The sequence below is a fragment of the Pseudogymnoascus verrucosus genome, assembly GCF_001662655.1.
Source record: "Pseudogymnoascus verrucosus strain UAMH 10579 unplaced genomic scaffold scaffold_2, whole genome shotgun sequence".
In the NCBI taxonomy this organism is placed as follows: Eukaryota; Fungi; Ascomycota; class Leotiomycetes; order Thelebolales; family Thelebolaceae; genus Pseudogymnoascus; species Pseudogymnoascus verrucosus.
The window spans coordinates 243,663-256,895 of NW_017263653.1; the positions used below are offsets into that span (position 1 = coordinate 243,663).

Below are 13,233 nucleotides of genomic sequence, written 5' to 3' on the forward strand. Positions count from 1 at the left end.
TCAAACAACCACTTCGAGGATCTTTCGACATTAACCTGAAAGCCATACAAGATGGTATGTACTTCCAATTCCTCAATCCAGAATCACCCTCTCGATAGTCTTTAGAGAATTCCAGACAACGCACGCACACAAGCCATTCATGTACTAACTGCGCTTAGTCGGACGTAGAAGAGGATACCCCCGCTGTTGAGGTGCAAGATGAGGTCGAAGTCTCCGGCGAGGCTCCCAAGGGACAAATGTCGGTTCTCGATGCGCTGAAGGGCGTTCTCAAGCTCGCGCTCATGCACGACGGTCTTGCACGCGGTCTCCGTGAGGCCTCCAAGGCTCTCGATCGTCGCCAGGCACACATGTGCGTCCTCAACGAGGCTTGCGAGGAGGAGGCCTACAAGAAGCTTGTTGTGGCCCTGTGCTCTGAGCACAAGATCCCTCTCATCAAGGTCCCAGACGGAAAGCAGCTCGGAGAATGGGCTGGTCTTTGTGCGTATACCCAGATACATATTTTTTGATTTGGTTTGAGAATTATACTAATTGGTCCACAGGCGTTTTGGATCGTGAGGGAAATGCCCGCAAGGTTGTCAACTGCTCGTGCGTTGTCGTCAAGGATTGGGGTGAGGAGTCGCAGGAGCGCTCCATCCTCCTCAACTACTTCCAGACTGAGCAGTAGAGGACTTTTGTTGGACCACAGGTGCAAGGCATGATGGATGGGGTTACACAGGGGGGAACATTGGCTATGTCATGACATGACGGTGGGATATCTTCTGATGTACTCTAGCTTCGGGCTTGCATAGCTGGACATCAATGAAACTTCAATTGTGCAATTTAGCTGTGTAATTTTTTTGTGTGCTGTGAGCCACGTGATATATCATGTGATGTGTCATGTGACCAAGCACTTAGCCTGTCCTATGTAATTTATGTGATAATGGATCACCACTGTCACAGGCTTGCCAGCGTCTCAATTTCATTGCTCCGCGCTTGTGGACACGAGTAATAACTTCGGCTCTCTCCGACACGGAATATTAAATCCATCAACCGGCTCAGAAGCAGCCCCAGTTCCGCTCATCACGTTGGGCTTCTTCAATCTTTTCGCCATCTCCAACAGCTGCACACAATCATTGCCAAGACGCTCCATCGCCGAATGAGGAAGGCCCTTAAGAAGTAGGAAGGAGGAGCACGTGCAGCGAGATTGTGTTTGACAGTCGGCATTCCAAGGGATAGCGTGATTGGGTAGGTGCTTGCGGTAGGTTGGCGCTTGTTGCTTGGCGCTGCCGAGGCGGTTGGGGAAAGTTGAACGCGGCGTCAAGGGGATTGGAACTAAGATGCCGACGTCCTTCCTATATCTGTTTTCAGCGCATCTGAACCGTACAAAGTAGAGCATGACTACTGGGACTACAATACGGCCAAGGGGCGGTTCATACGAATATATTGATTCTCCATGAGGTAGCCCAACCACAAGTACACCACTTATGTACTGTAGGAGAGTACGTACGTGGTATGAGACATGGCATGAGTGCCGTACCGAGGGTGAGCACGTCCCCTATATACAGTTTATAGTACAGCACTTCACCCTGCATGGCCGATATATAGCCAGGCGGTTGCCGACGCACCTGCTCCATACGAGCGGAGCACAGAGCACGGCAGAAAGCTTCGCGCATACGCCGGCCATATGTCGGCCGTTAGCAGCGGGTGTTTTCTTAAGCTATTGCGGGGAGCCACACCCATTGACTAGTGGCACAAGATGGGGGGAAAGGGACAGGTCGGTTTCAGCAGTGTCCTACTTTACAGTTCTGTACCAATAAACTGTTCTGTGCCTTCCTGTATGGGGCCCTTAGGGTGGCCTGTACTACCTCGTACACCGTGGAACACTAAGGTCCGTGACGGCGTCGAGGCGCGAGTCCGTCTTGCCACCAACAAGTGATAGGATGTCGTATCGGGCAGGCGGCCAAGGGTGCTGCCGCTGTCCTTCTTCACACCTGCCACATCTGGCCTGAGACCGTCCTTCAACCGATAGTACAACACTATAGCCATCCCATGGTGCCATGGTCTGGCGCTGGTCTCAGTCCCACAGGATACCCACAAGGAGCTCTATCTTCCATCCAACATCCCTCCTGCGATCTGCAGCCCGCCACTCATCCCTTCTATCTCCGTATCTAGCAAGGATAATCCTCCTGTCACTCCAATCCCCCCTGTCCTGCTAGCTATCTCGACTGCAATTCTGGGAATACGGTCTAGTCGTCTACCACTGTATCGCTCGTGGCCATGGGTGATGACAGACTGGGGTCGAGGTTAGGGTCGCACGACCGCCCTTAGCCGTGGCCAGGAGCTGTCTCAAATGCGCATATATTCTTGCCAGTCCCCCGCTCCCTTGATGCATAGAAGCTACAAGTTTCCAGACACGGTTGTTCCGCCCCAACCTACCTTGACCGAGAGACGACGATCATTATGGAGAAGGATAAGTCCATCGCCGGCGAGACTCCGGTCTACGTCGACATGTCGGGGTCCAACGAGGTCATCGATGAGAAGGCTGAACATGTTAGCCATCACGATGCGTTGGACTCGAAGGCTGCCAACGTCACCGCCTACCAGGTCGAGCCCATTCAGGGCGAGACTCACTCTTTGAAGGATGAGCTTTTGGCAGATGAGGAGATTGACTTGTTCAAGCCCTTCCCCATCGACCCTTCTCACCCTGTCGAGGAACATATCCTCACAATCCGCGCCTTGGTGACCGGCATCGCCCTCGGCGCCCTCGTCAATGCCTCCAACTTATATCTCGGTAGGCGCAAAACCCCTCTTCTCGGGGAATTCACTAACAATCGCAGGTCTTAAAACTGGTTTCACCTTCAGCGCAAGCATGTTCGGTGCCATTTTCGGGTACGGTTTTATCAAGTTCCTCTCACGAACCACAGGTAACATGCCTATCCTCGGCGGTTCCTTTGGACCACAGGAGAACACCATCGTCCAGGCCGCTGCTACTGGAGCGGGTGGTATCGCTGGTCTCTTCGTCGCGGCCCTGCCAGCCATGTACCAGCTTGACCTGATGAGCAGCCTGCCAATCGATGATATTGGAAGGATATTCACTATCACCCTGATCTGTTCTTTCTTCGGCCTCTTCTTCGTGACCCCACTTCGTCGATTTTTTATCATCCAGGTGGCTAAGGAGCTCAGACTGATCTTCCCTACCGGTAAGTTACACCAGCACACTATAATGGTGCATGACTAATTTTCTCAGCGACGGCAACCGCTCTCACCATTAGGTCTATGCACGCTGCAGGCTCTGGTGGTCTCGATGCCGTTAGGAAGCTGAAGGCTCTGGGTTATACATTCATTGCCGCTGTGATCCATCGTGTCGCATCATACTATGCCATTGGTATCCTCTACGACTGGCACGTGTTTACTTGGTAAGTCTCCTATCCAGGTAACCAAGTATTCTTGTCTAACATCCCAGGTTCTACATATGGTCTGGGCACACTAACTGGGCGCTCAACATTGAAAACTGGGGCTGGTACATCGAAATCACTCCTGCCTTCATCGGTTCGGGTATGCTCATCGGTCTCAACTCGGCCCTTTCTATGTTCGGTGGTGCAGTCCTCGCTTGGGGCATAATCGGGCCTCTCCTCGTCCACTACGGAGAGTGTATCGGCAAGGCCTACGATCCGGAAGACCCAATCTGGCACGATTACACGTCCTTCAGCTCTCTGAAGAACCTAGGCAAGGAGACTCCCTCACCACGTTACTGGCTCTTATGGCCGGGTGTCATGATCATGGTGTGCGCGTCGCTCGCTGAACTCTTCATCCAGTACAAGGTCATCTGGATCGCCTTCAAGTCCGTATTCCGCCAAGTCAACACTTCCATCGACGAGGCGGCGAGGAAGCGCGGCAAAGTTATCCCTTTCTGCGCTCGCCATGCCGGTACTATGGACTCATCCGACCTCGTCGAGGACCCATTCCCAGCGGAGCAGCAGGTTAAGGACTGGATGTGGATGCTTGGCCTTACCGTAACCCTCGTCATCTCTTTCATCATCTGCCACTTCCAGTGGCAGATGAACGTCGGCCTCACTATCTTGGCATGCGTCCTCGGTTTCATATTTGCCTTCCTCTGTATCCAGATCGGCGCCGTCACTGATACCACACCGCTCACCGCCGCCTCCAAAGCTTCTCAGCTCGTCTTTGGTGGTGCTACTTCCGGCCACGGTTACTCCATCAAGGATGCACAGCGCCTCAATCTCATTGCTGGAGGTATCGCCTCCGGCGCTGCCGATGTGGCCACCAACCTTACTGCGGATTTCCGTACTGGTTTCCTCCTCCGCACCCCGCCTCTGAAGCAATGGATCGCCCAGGCCATCGGCACCCTGGTCTCCGTTTTCCTTGCCCCTGGCATGTTCGTCCTCTTCACCTCCGCCTACCCCTGCATCATCCACCCCGACGACTATGACCACTGTCCCTTCCAGGCTCCGTCCGTGGCTGCTTGGGCCGCTGTCGCCCAGGCCGTCACCGACCCCAGCATCGGCATCCCCATCAAGGCCGGCATCTTTGCCTGCGTTATGGGCGCCGTGTCGGTCATCCAGGTCATCTTCCGTCACTACTACCTCGTCGGTGAGCGTGAGAAGTACCGCGCCTATCTTCCCAACTGGGGTGCCATCGCGCTCGCCTTCGTGTTGCCCGTTCCAGTCTTCACCAATGCGGCGCTCCTTGGTGCCATAATCGCTGCTGTCTGGCGCAAGTACCGCTATGCCAGCTGGGATATCTACGGATATGCTGTTGCGGCTGGTATGATTGCTGGAGAGGGTATGGGTGGTGTCGTTGGTGCCGCGCTGCAACTCGGAGGTGTTTCTGGGGATGTGTACGGAACGAACATCGGATGCCCTATGCTCTCGTGTTAGTTGGAGGGCGAGGATGTATGTTGGAGGTATGGGGCTATATACTAAGTTCAGTGAGCTATGTAGAACATTACTAGACTGACTGGTGCTGTTGAACGGCCGCTAATGACAATCGGTTGATGAAACTCCATGTATTTTCGTGATTCTTGTGAAATTGCTTCTACGATATCTCTATCCAAGCGTGATCCTTTCACCTTCCACGTCCTCAACTTCAACAGTATATCAGCTCTATATCCCTCACCAACTTCATAAAGTCGTCTCATAATTTGGCTGTAGATGAGGTCGTGTCAACCTTTTAAGGTTCTGAGAGGCGCTGAGTGACCCACCACGGGACTCGGGGTGTGGCGCTCTGTAATTCACTAGTGACCGAACGTATCACTGGAACTAACCTTTCGTTTCCCTCGAGTTCCAGGCAAACGAACAGTGTTCGCGGAACCCGACGGCGTTCACGACCAGCAAAATTAGCAGGCACATTTACTAGTAAATTATATGCGAACTGACATAGAATACTACGAAATTTGAAAATAATTCCGGCACGCTACCAGAGCCTGTTCTTAACAATTACAGAGAGCACAAATCAAATAATTATAAGCTATACTCTTAATATGAGTAGAAGAGTATATTTATTTATTATGAATCCTCTGAACTGAATATTATGAGGGCTTGTCATTGCAATATATTGGTTTAGATTTTACTTTTTAATTTTTATTATTGCTTTGTTATAAAAGCTGACCTTTACAAATTCTAGTTTTTTCTGCAACATCATCCATTTTCTCTCGAAATATATAGAATGGGACAGAAAGTCTTCAATTTCGAAGATCGAATTTCGATCGCTATAGCGTAGGGGCTAGGTTACCCATTGTAGCACAGCTCTATTGAGCTTGAGCGTGGCCGTCGTATTTCGAGATGGCCAAATCAAGAGTATCGCCGAGAGATTTGGCCTCGCTCTCAAAGTCCTTCGCTCGAGACTGAATGTGTTGGATAAGTATGTTTGATATCGACTGTCCAAGGTTAGCTAATATGCCAATCAAAATGGTAAATTTAAGGAAACCCATATTGACAACGTCTTTCACCTGGCCGAGAACGACAGCAACGGGCGGGCCGAGCAAGGGAACTTGTTCCACGATGCCCGCCTTGCCAATTACGACGCACCATTCTCCTACGAGTACATTAGGTAGGGTCAAATGTCTTGCTAAGTGAAAATCAACCTATGCTCTCATTCTCTTCTGCCTAGTTTCGAGGTGTATGAAAAAGGAGCAGGAATCCAATAGTCCAAATTTAGTGAGTTCGCCGTTGTGGCTAAGACTGAAGTGTTTGATAAGCATATGCAGCATCATGGATGGCCTATGGCGCTGGCGTACTGCCTTGCTGTGCCATAGAAACCCAATTAAGATTGAGTCTGTCTAATCCACAATATAGACTATTGACTTTCAATAAAAGAGGTTCGGGAAAGAGCCGAGGAGGCGGTGGTCTAGCCCACTAAGTTGCAGCATAGCCATACTCTGCCATCTGCCTCTGAGTATCTAACCTAAGACCCAGGATCCGTTGTGACCAGTCCGATCATGAATGATCAGCAATGGGTTAGCCTAAACTAGGCTAGCTTTGTATTTGTATTTGGGCTATTGGTCCCTCCCGAATTTCTTTTTGCCCTCCTCCAGAGTCGATTATAGGCTGATGCGGAAACGGAAACGGAAACGGAAAAGGTCTAACAAGCCCGGTGCAGGTCGTACAGTGACTCCCAATGAAGCTAGTGGCCGAGACGCATCAGAGGCGGCTGTGGCAGATTAATCTCGGTAACTATTCCAGGGACCAACCCTTCAGGCGGCAGGGGGCGGGATCGGGATCGGATGCGAAAGTGCCCAATTGTGCATAATAGGAATGATTACAGCAACTATAATTGAAATGTACGATCTCAGTCGCTCAAAGATAAAACTTTATTTTAGTGACTCAGAGTATAAACGCGAGAAATTCTGCGGATCACGTGGTATGTTGAGAGTATCATCGACGTAAGCAATCACACCATACCCCCGCTCTGACTCTATTAAAAAAGTGTCTCTGTGCCCGTAGAGAAACAAACATAACATAACATATCCGAAACATGGCTCAGATACCCATTGACGATGGAGCTCAGCGGCCCCTCCTCAGCGAATATGATGAGACGACTTATAGTGCTGTAGCTGTTGAGCACAGCGGCACTTTCAGGCGCAACCTTGGCGCCCTTGAAGCATTTGCTATTGTGATCAGCATTGTTATTGGCAGTGGTGTGTTTACATCCACGGGATCGATCGATGCGAATGTGTCGTCCCCCGGTGTGGCCCTAGCGGTCTGGCTGGTTGGTGGGGTGTTGGCTTGGACAGGTGCAAGCACGCTGGCGGAGCTGGGGACTGCGATTCCGGGAGAAGGTGCGTTATGTGGTTTCTGAGACCTGTGAGGACTGAGGACTGACTCTGTCCGAAAGGTGGCGTGCAACCATATCTGCAGCGTGTGTTCGGCGACGTGGCAGGCTTCCTGGCTGCATGGACCTGGGTTGTTGCCGTGATGCCGGCGACGCTGGCGATCTTAAGTATAGTATTTGTGGAGAGCATTTTCACGGCGGCGGGAGTGACAGACCAGGCAGGGCGGTGGGAGCATAAGCTCCTGTCTGTGCTGGTGCTTGTGGCCATTAACGGAGCGAACTCGATCAGCACGAGGGCAAGCACACGGCTGAACAACTTTTTCGTAGTGACGAAGTTTGTGAGTATAGCTGGGGTCGTACTGGCCGGCGCAGTGGTTGTTGTTCTAGGGGCCGCGGATCCGGAGAAGGACGTGGGGGGGAGGGATTGGGCTACGAAGCCGTGGTTCAGATTTCGTGATAGCATCGCCCCCGATGGGAGTACGATTCACTGGGGCGAGCTAAGCACCTGGGAGACGCTGGGCCACTATTCTACCGCACTTTATGGAGCGCTGTGGGCATATTCAGGGTGGGATAAGGCAAGTTGTAACTCCTCTAAGCCGAAAGAAAATAACACTCATATCCATAGGCAAATTATATCACGGCTGAACTCTCATCACCAGCCCGGCAGCTCCCTCTGGCAATCAATACCGCCATCCCAGTCATAATTGCCTGCTTCATTGCTACAAACACAGCATACTATATCCTCCTCCCATGGGATATCATTGCGACAACTGACAGCGTGGCTGTGGTATGTCTCATATCCCCCGAATTATTGAACTAGTAGTGGCTGACACTGAACCCCAAGACTGCCATCACCATACTCCTCGGACCCTGGTTCGGCATCGTAGCCGCAACCTTAATATGTCTAGTTGTGGCTGGCTCCTTGCTTGGAAACTCCTTCGTAGCTAGCCGCATGGCTGTTGCGGCTGCGAACAAGAACTGGCTACCCCAGCCTCTCGCTCTCGTTGGCCGCATAGGCGCTACGCACCTCAGAGGCACCCGGCCAGACTCTTCGAAGCCGTCTACATCCGACGCCCCGATCAATGCCTTGCTACTATCTACAGTACTATCTACGCTGCATATCCTTCTAGGCGACTTCCGCTCGCTCATCACACTCAACGGAATTGGCGAGTTCTCATTCTTCTTCCTTACGGTCGTGGCCGCGATAATTTTGAGATTTCGTGAGCCGGACCTACATAGACCGTATAAGACTTTCTTAATAGTGCCGGTGACGTTTGCGATGGTGAGCGGGCTGGTTGTTATCAGGGGGGCGGCGTTTGCTCCTGTGCAAGCAGCGGTCTTGATTGGGGTTTGGGTCGTAGGCGTGGTATTTTACTGGGCGAGGAAGGCATGGGCAAGGGCTGTAGAGGAGTAAGAAGGATTCATAAATATGAGCGAGAACAAGTAACAAAAGAGGAGCATCAGATTTGCATTTAAAGCTGGGAACGATAAGTGGCACAATCATCCGCGTCGTATTCTTGAATGGGTACTGGTGCTGCCCAAAGGTCCGAAGAGGGGCTGTACATAACAACAGCGATTGTAGAATCTAGAATTTAACTAAAGGCATTCAGTCACTGACGGTTGCAACCAGTAAGGAAGTTACTAACAAATGAAACTGAGATGATAATCTCTATGGGGTTAAATTGCTCAAAATCTATCTAGCCCCCTTTCAGACTTTTGGGCGACAGGAGTCGTCACATCATGCTCTACACATTCTCCCATCTGCAGCCACATTCCAATGATCGCTCCCCACACTTTTGATGGCATAGAACAAATAATCTCCGTCCCACTTATCCTTGATTTTTAACAACTTCGGGTAGTTGCTCCCAAAGAATGCTTCTTTGTAATCGGGCTGTCTGAAGTCTGCCTCGTTCATGTATGCTCCACTTCCGGGCGTCACGGCCTCGATTTGTGGCTGGATAGAGTCGGTCATCTTATCTTGTAATGCAATCATGCCTGCCCATGGAGCAGTGAAGTTCCACGGAGTGGTTATGGTAGCGTGGATGAGGGTATCCCTCCAGGCGGGGAGGACAGAATTTGAGACCATCTCCGCCGGAGCGGATACATCAGTGCCAACTCCAATGAAGAGGACGCCGTCTTGCGTAATGTTACGGGCCATTTTCATAAATGCGGCATTATTGTTTTGAATGGTTGCGCGTGGGATTAGTCGGCCCCCATATTGAGCGATGCCGACCTTAATATTTCCATACGGCAACGGGCCGAAGTAGGTATTGTAGTGATCGGTGTAAGTCGCTGATTGCGAATAGGAAACATTGTATGGAATCTGGAGTTCGTCTAGCGCTTCTACAAAGTCGCTCAGGACCGATTTAACTTCCGTGGAGGTTTTGTTGTATGCAGTAAGTGGCCCGATCTGAAAGAACGTGTCATCGAAGAAGTAGACTATCATCGAACCAGAGTCTACCATGGCTGGGAGTAGGGAGTGGAACTTTTCAACTCCAGCGTAGAAGTTATCCGCGGTCGTCGACGAGGATTGAAAAATGAGTGTCGCGCCACCGACGATAGCATCGGGGTATGCCTTCGCAGTCATAGACACCACAATTCCATAGGTTCCTCCGCCGCCTCCACTCAACGCCCAATAAAGATCGCTGTTCTGTGTGCGAGAGGCCGTTACAAGATGCCCTTTAGATGTGACCACCTCGAAAGACAGAGTTTGATCAGCACCAAGACCGAATGAGGTGCTCAATGCAGAATGGCCACCACCTTGTGTGTAGCCACCTGCGACTCCAACTGTCGGGCATTCACCCCCTATGGAAACTAGACCTTCAGCCTTTGCAGCTGCCATAGCTTCAAAGCCCTGGACGCCAGCGCCCATCTTGATCGCCTTGCCATCATAGTACGAATCCTTCCAATCTAGAACTTGGGTGGACTTGAGATGATGCGTCCAGACCGCTAACGCTCCAGCACCGATTGACTTTCCACTGTAACTGATTTGCGGAGTTAGTCGTAATTTCACATTAGGGGGCCGAGAAAAATTGAACATACTCGTGTCCTGTGTTTCGAATAACAAGGCGGATGTTGTGTTCTTGTGCGAAGTTCACAGCTTCTATGATATCGTCGGCGGATGTGGCATTGACGCTGTAGCTCACATAATTTCCAAGGGTACACGGTCGCAATGTCGGTGTCCATGGATCACAACTCTGGTTGGCAAAAAAAGGTGCCATAACAGAAGATGAGGACTCCATACTTGAAATCGAGTTTAGCATTATCTCGGCCCATGATGCAATATACTGTAACCTACTGTAGCTGTGCATCTGTCCACGCGGTTTGCAAGGATGCGCATTTTGCAGCGTCATAGGCAGGATCGTGGCACACAGAGCCTAATGGATAAGTCTTGATCAAACGGCCACCAACACTCGAATTGAGATTTTTCCATTGGGAAACAGTCGGCCAACTATCGTCACCTGGCAGGGAGCGACACCAAACCTTAAGAACAGTAGGGAAAGCAGGGAAATCGGCAATGGCGGGGAGTGGTGCCAATGTCAATACGAAGGCACCAGCGCCCACGAGATTGAAAACCTTCATTGTAACTCAGTCAGTTTCTAGTGTCAATCCATCCCAGAACCGGAGGGTTGCGATGGTATAATATATACTTATATAGCCATGCTGACTGTGTCATGTACTCCACTCTCGTGCGTGCTCCTTTGGCCGATCTTGTACGGCAATCCGCTCGGTAGAGACAAGTTATGCTCCACAGCTTAACACCCAACGTCGCCGAGATGTTACCACCCGTTATTAACTCTACCATCTCCACATGCTAAAATTACCCCAAAATAGGAAACAGACGAGAAAGAAAGATGAAAGAAGCAAAATTAACACTAGGCGTTACGTCGCCTCACCCAATCACCCCCGCTTTTCTTGCTCACCCCTTGCTGTTTTGCCTCAAGATCATCGTCAAATCGATAAGGGCCAAAATCCTACGTTAAATCTATTGGCACAATGGAGATAAAAAAAACAATTGAATACCGTGCTTGTGTATGGTTAACCTGGTGGGATGTCCAATTCTTTCGAGTCTATGGCATGTATTATCATTCTCACATAGCAGAATATATACACCATTGCACCCACCACATTTATAGCCATGAAAGATCTGGGCGGTCTAGTGGTTCAGAGATTGACAATTAACGCTGCATTGCCTCAGACATCATTAAACATCAGCATGGGCGGTATAGGCATATCGCAAACTGCCCAGGTCCACGCTGCACTGGGAAGGTATTGCAAGGCAACCATTACCTCCATACCATAGGCGGCTGCCCCGAATACCTTTGGATCACATTCTTTTGCCTTTTCAATCTCATCGGGTGTACAAAGAGCGAGGAAGTGTTCTCGTTTAGGGCCGATTGGGAATGCGCTACTTCCATAGTTATTTATTGAAACGAGAAGAATGGTGGCAATTCTGCGACTTACAATGCATTTCCAAGGATGCCGTGGCAGAGATTCGGTTCCTTCTTGAGGAGACCTCGACTCCATGTCGTTTCCCGTCCCCGTGCAATAGCCTGGTCGATGCGGCCATGAAGTTCTGGGTAGAAGGGGCGCAGCGTCTGCAAAGCACAAACAAACCCGGGGGCTCCATGACAGTATTGCACTCGCTCCCACCCTTTCTCGGTTTCCATCGTATCTCTACTGGACGGCCAATTACCATCTGGTCCCTGGAGACTCAACAGTTCCTCGACCTTCGCAGACAGCTTGGGTGCGAGTGACGGAAGAGTGAGTACTAGCTGAGTGATGATGCCGATATCGCCGTGAGGGGGACCGTAGCGCCTGTCTCCGTTCCACTCCCAGTTGCCCTTGCCATCGCTATCCGTGTCCATGATTTTCCCTGCGAGTTTGGCTATCGGCTCCTCAAGGCTCGACGCACTGGCGGGCACCCAGTGACGCAACATCCGTAGTAGATACAAAGCGCCTGTCCTACCATATAGAAGCTCGGTCTCGTAGGGGTCGCCTTGGTCCGTGGGGTAGGGCCCAAGCACCGCTGGCATGTCAGAAAGGAAAGCGAGTACATCGCCATGCTCTTTAGAGAGACAGGCCCACAGAGCCTGAAAGCAGAGTCTTTCGTTTAACAGGCCGCAACCCTGCTCCTTATTGACGATAAAACATTCGATCCCGGTCCTTTTGCCCTCCATATACCGCTTTGCCCAATAGATCAGATCATGGCCGAGAATCTCTAAGCCTGGGCGAAGAGCCGAGATCTGAAAGAAAAGAAAAGCAAGACCCGTATAGCCCATGAAGAAGCCACTGGCTTGCTCTTCGTTATAGCTCTCCTTTGGGGGAAGTGTCTGTAGAATCTGTTCTAAGCACGACTGTAGAAGCTCCGAAGGTGGTGATCGCAGAGCTTGCGTTGGGATATCGTTTGAGATATACAGTATCTCTTCCATGGCAAATAGCTATCGCAGATTTTGACCTGTATCTTTTTAATTAGCTAAATTACAATATGTAGATAATTAGTCCCTAATCCCCAAACTTGACATTGGAAAACCCCAAGCAAGTGCGACTACGAAACTGACACGAAATGTTGCTGCCTTCTCACCCCGCTTACCCCACCCTAGTCAGGAAGGTGCTTACCCCTCAGGCGCCTGGAGAGGGGGGATCCCAATTCCACGCTATACCTATTGGAACTATCGAGAGTAAAACCAAGTAATTACTCCCAGGCTTCTTGCTGAAAGGGTAGGACTCCCAGCCACCATAGTCTACGGTCGCATATGACAGTTGCTCTCATATCGGGGCACGCTGTTGACCATGAAGATAAAAGCAAGAATTGTCGTAAACTGTGAATCCTACTGAAGGAGTTGTTGTAGCCTTGCTAACAAAAGAGGTGGATTGTATTCGGTTCAGCAGCATTTGTCACAGTTGATAACGATCATACATCAAAAAAAAAAATAGTGCAGCTAAATAACCAAGCAGTTTTGG

General features: G+C 50.6%; 5 protein-coding genes across 5 annotated transcripts; 3 read left to right on the top strand and 2 right to left on the bottom strand.

Moving 5' to 3' along the window:
* Positions 1–51: 51 nt before the first annotated feature.
* On the top strand, positions 52–819 carry RPS12 (40S ribosomal protein S12; the record flags this gene model as incomplete). The annotated part of the gene is made up of 3 exons (XM_018270258.2): positions 52–54; positions 159–477; positions 540–819. 3 exons carry the CDS (start codon positions 52–54, stop codon positions 662–664), a joined length of 447 nt encoding a protein of 148 aa, XP_018134642.1. The 3' UTR covers positions 665–819.
* Positions 820–5,188, top strand: VE01_00731 (uncharacterized protein). The gene is made up of 4 exons (XM_018270259.2): positions 820–2,770; positions 2,817–3,179; positions 3,227–3,395; positions 3,443–5,188. The coding sequence occupies exons 1-4, from the start codon at positions 2,440–2,442 to the stop codon at positions 4,875–4,877; spliced, it is 2,298 nt and encodes a 765-aa protein (XP_018134641.1). The 5' UTR covers positions 820–2,439; the 3' UTR covers positions 4,878–5,188.
* Positions 5,189–6,558: 1,370 nt separating this feature from the next.
* On the top strand, positions 6,559–8,945 carry VE01_00732 (uncharacterized protein). The gene is made up of 4 exons (XM_059463296.1): positions 6,559–7,276; positions 7,333–7,844; positions 7,895–8,056; positions 8,114–8,945. Exons 1-4 carry the CDS (start codon positions 6,973–6,975, stop codon positions 8,681–8,683), a joined length of 1,548 nt encoding a protein of 515 aa, XP_059320072.1. The 5' UTR covers positions 6,559–6,972; the 3' UTR covers positions 8,684–8,945.
* On the bottom strand, positions 8,775–10,913 carry VE01_00733 (uncharacterized protein). The gene is made up of 4 exons (XM_018270261.2): positions 10,568–10,913; positions 10,312–10,512; positions 8,916–10,253; positions 8,775–8,865 (listed from the first exon to the last, which is right to left on the bottom strand). The coding sequence occupies exons 1-3, from the start codon at positions 10,849–10,851 to the stop codon at positions 9,008–9,010; spliced, it is 1,731 nt and encodes a 576-aa protein (XP_018134639.1). The 5' UTR covers positions 10,852–10,913; the 3' UTR covers positions 8,775–8,865; positions 8,916–9,007.
* A 383-nt stretch (positions 10,914–11,296) lies between these two features.
* Positions 11,297–12,799, bottom strand: VE01_00734 (uncharacterized protein). The gene is made up of 2 exons (XM_018270262.2): positions 11,734–12,799; positions 11,297–11,677 (listed from the first exon to the last, which is right to left on the bottom strand). Exons 1-2 carry the CDS (start codon positions 12,699–12,701, stop codon positions 11,464–11,466), a joined length of 1,182 nt encoding a protein of 393 aa, XP_018134646.1. The 5' UTR covers positions 12,702–12,799; the 3' UTR covers positions 11,297–11,463.
* Positions 12,800–13,233: the final 434 nt, after the last annotated feature.

Excerpts from the sequence above, each read along its gene's own strand:
- VE01_00734 (XM_018270262.2), bottom strand. The coding sequence starts at position 12,701 with ATGGAAGAGATACTGTATATCTCAAACGATATCCCAACGCAAGCTCTG. Across the intron at positions 11,678-11,733 it reads GGCATCCTTGGAAATGCATT|CGCATTCCCAATCGGCCCTA; the intron begins GTAAGTCGCAGA and ends CTATGGAAGTAG.
- VE01_00733 (XM_018270261.2), bottom strand. The coding sequence starts at position 10,851 with ATGAAGGTTTTCAATCTCGTGGGCGCTGGTGCCTTCGTATTGACATTG. Across the intron at positions 10,513-10,567 it reads TGGACAGATGCACAGCTACA|TATGGAGTCCTCATCTTCTG; the intron begins GTAGGTTACAGT and ends CTCGATTTCAAG. Across the intron at positions 10,254-10,311 it reads ATTCGAAACACAGGACACGA|TTACAGTGGAAAGTCAATCG; the intron begins GTATGTTCAATT and ends TCCGCAAATCAG.
- VE01_00732 (XM_059463296.1), top strand. The coding sequence starts at position 6,973 with ATGGCTCAGATACCCATTGACGATGGAGCTCAGCGGCCCCTCCTCAGC. Across the intron at positions 7,277-7,332 it reads GACTGCGATTCCGGGAGAAG|GTGGCGTGCAACCATATCTG; the intron begins GTGCGTTATGTG and ends TCTGTCCGAAAG. Across the intron at positions 7,845-7,894 it reads CATATTCAGGGTGGGATAAG|GCAAATTATATCACGGCTGA; the intron begins GCAAGTTGTAAC and ends TCATATCCATAG.
- VE01_00731 (XM_018270259.2), top strand. The coding sequence starts at position 2,440 with ATGGAGAAGGATAAGTCCATCGCCGGCGAGACTCCGGTCTACGTCGAC. Across the intron at positions 2,771-2,816 it reads TGCCTCCAACTTATATCTCG|GTCTTAAAACTGGTTTCACC; the intron begins GTAGGCGCAAAA and ends TAACAATCGCAG. Across the intron at positions 3,396-3,442 it reads GACTGGCACGTGTTTACTTG|GTTCTACATATGGTCTGGGC; the intron begins GTAAGTCTCCTA and ends CTAACATCCCAG.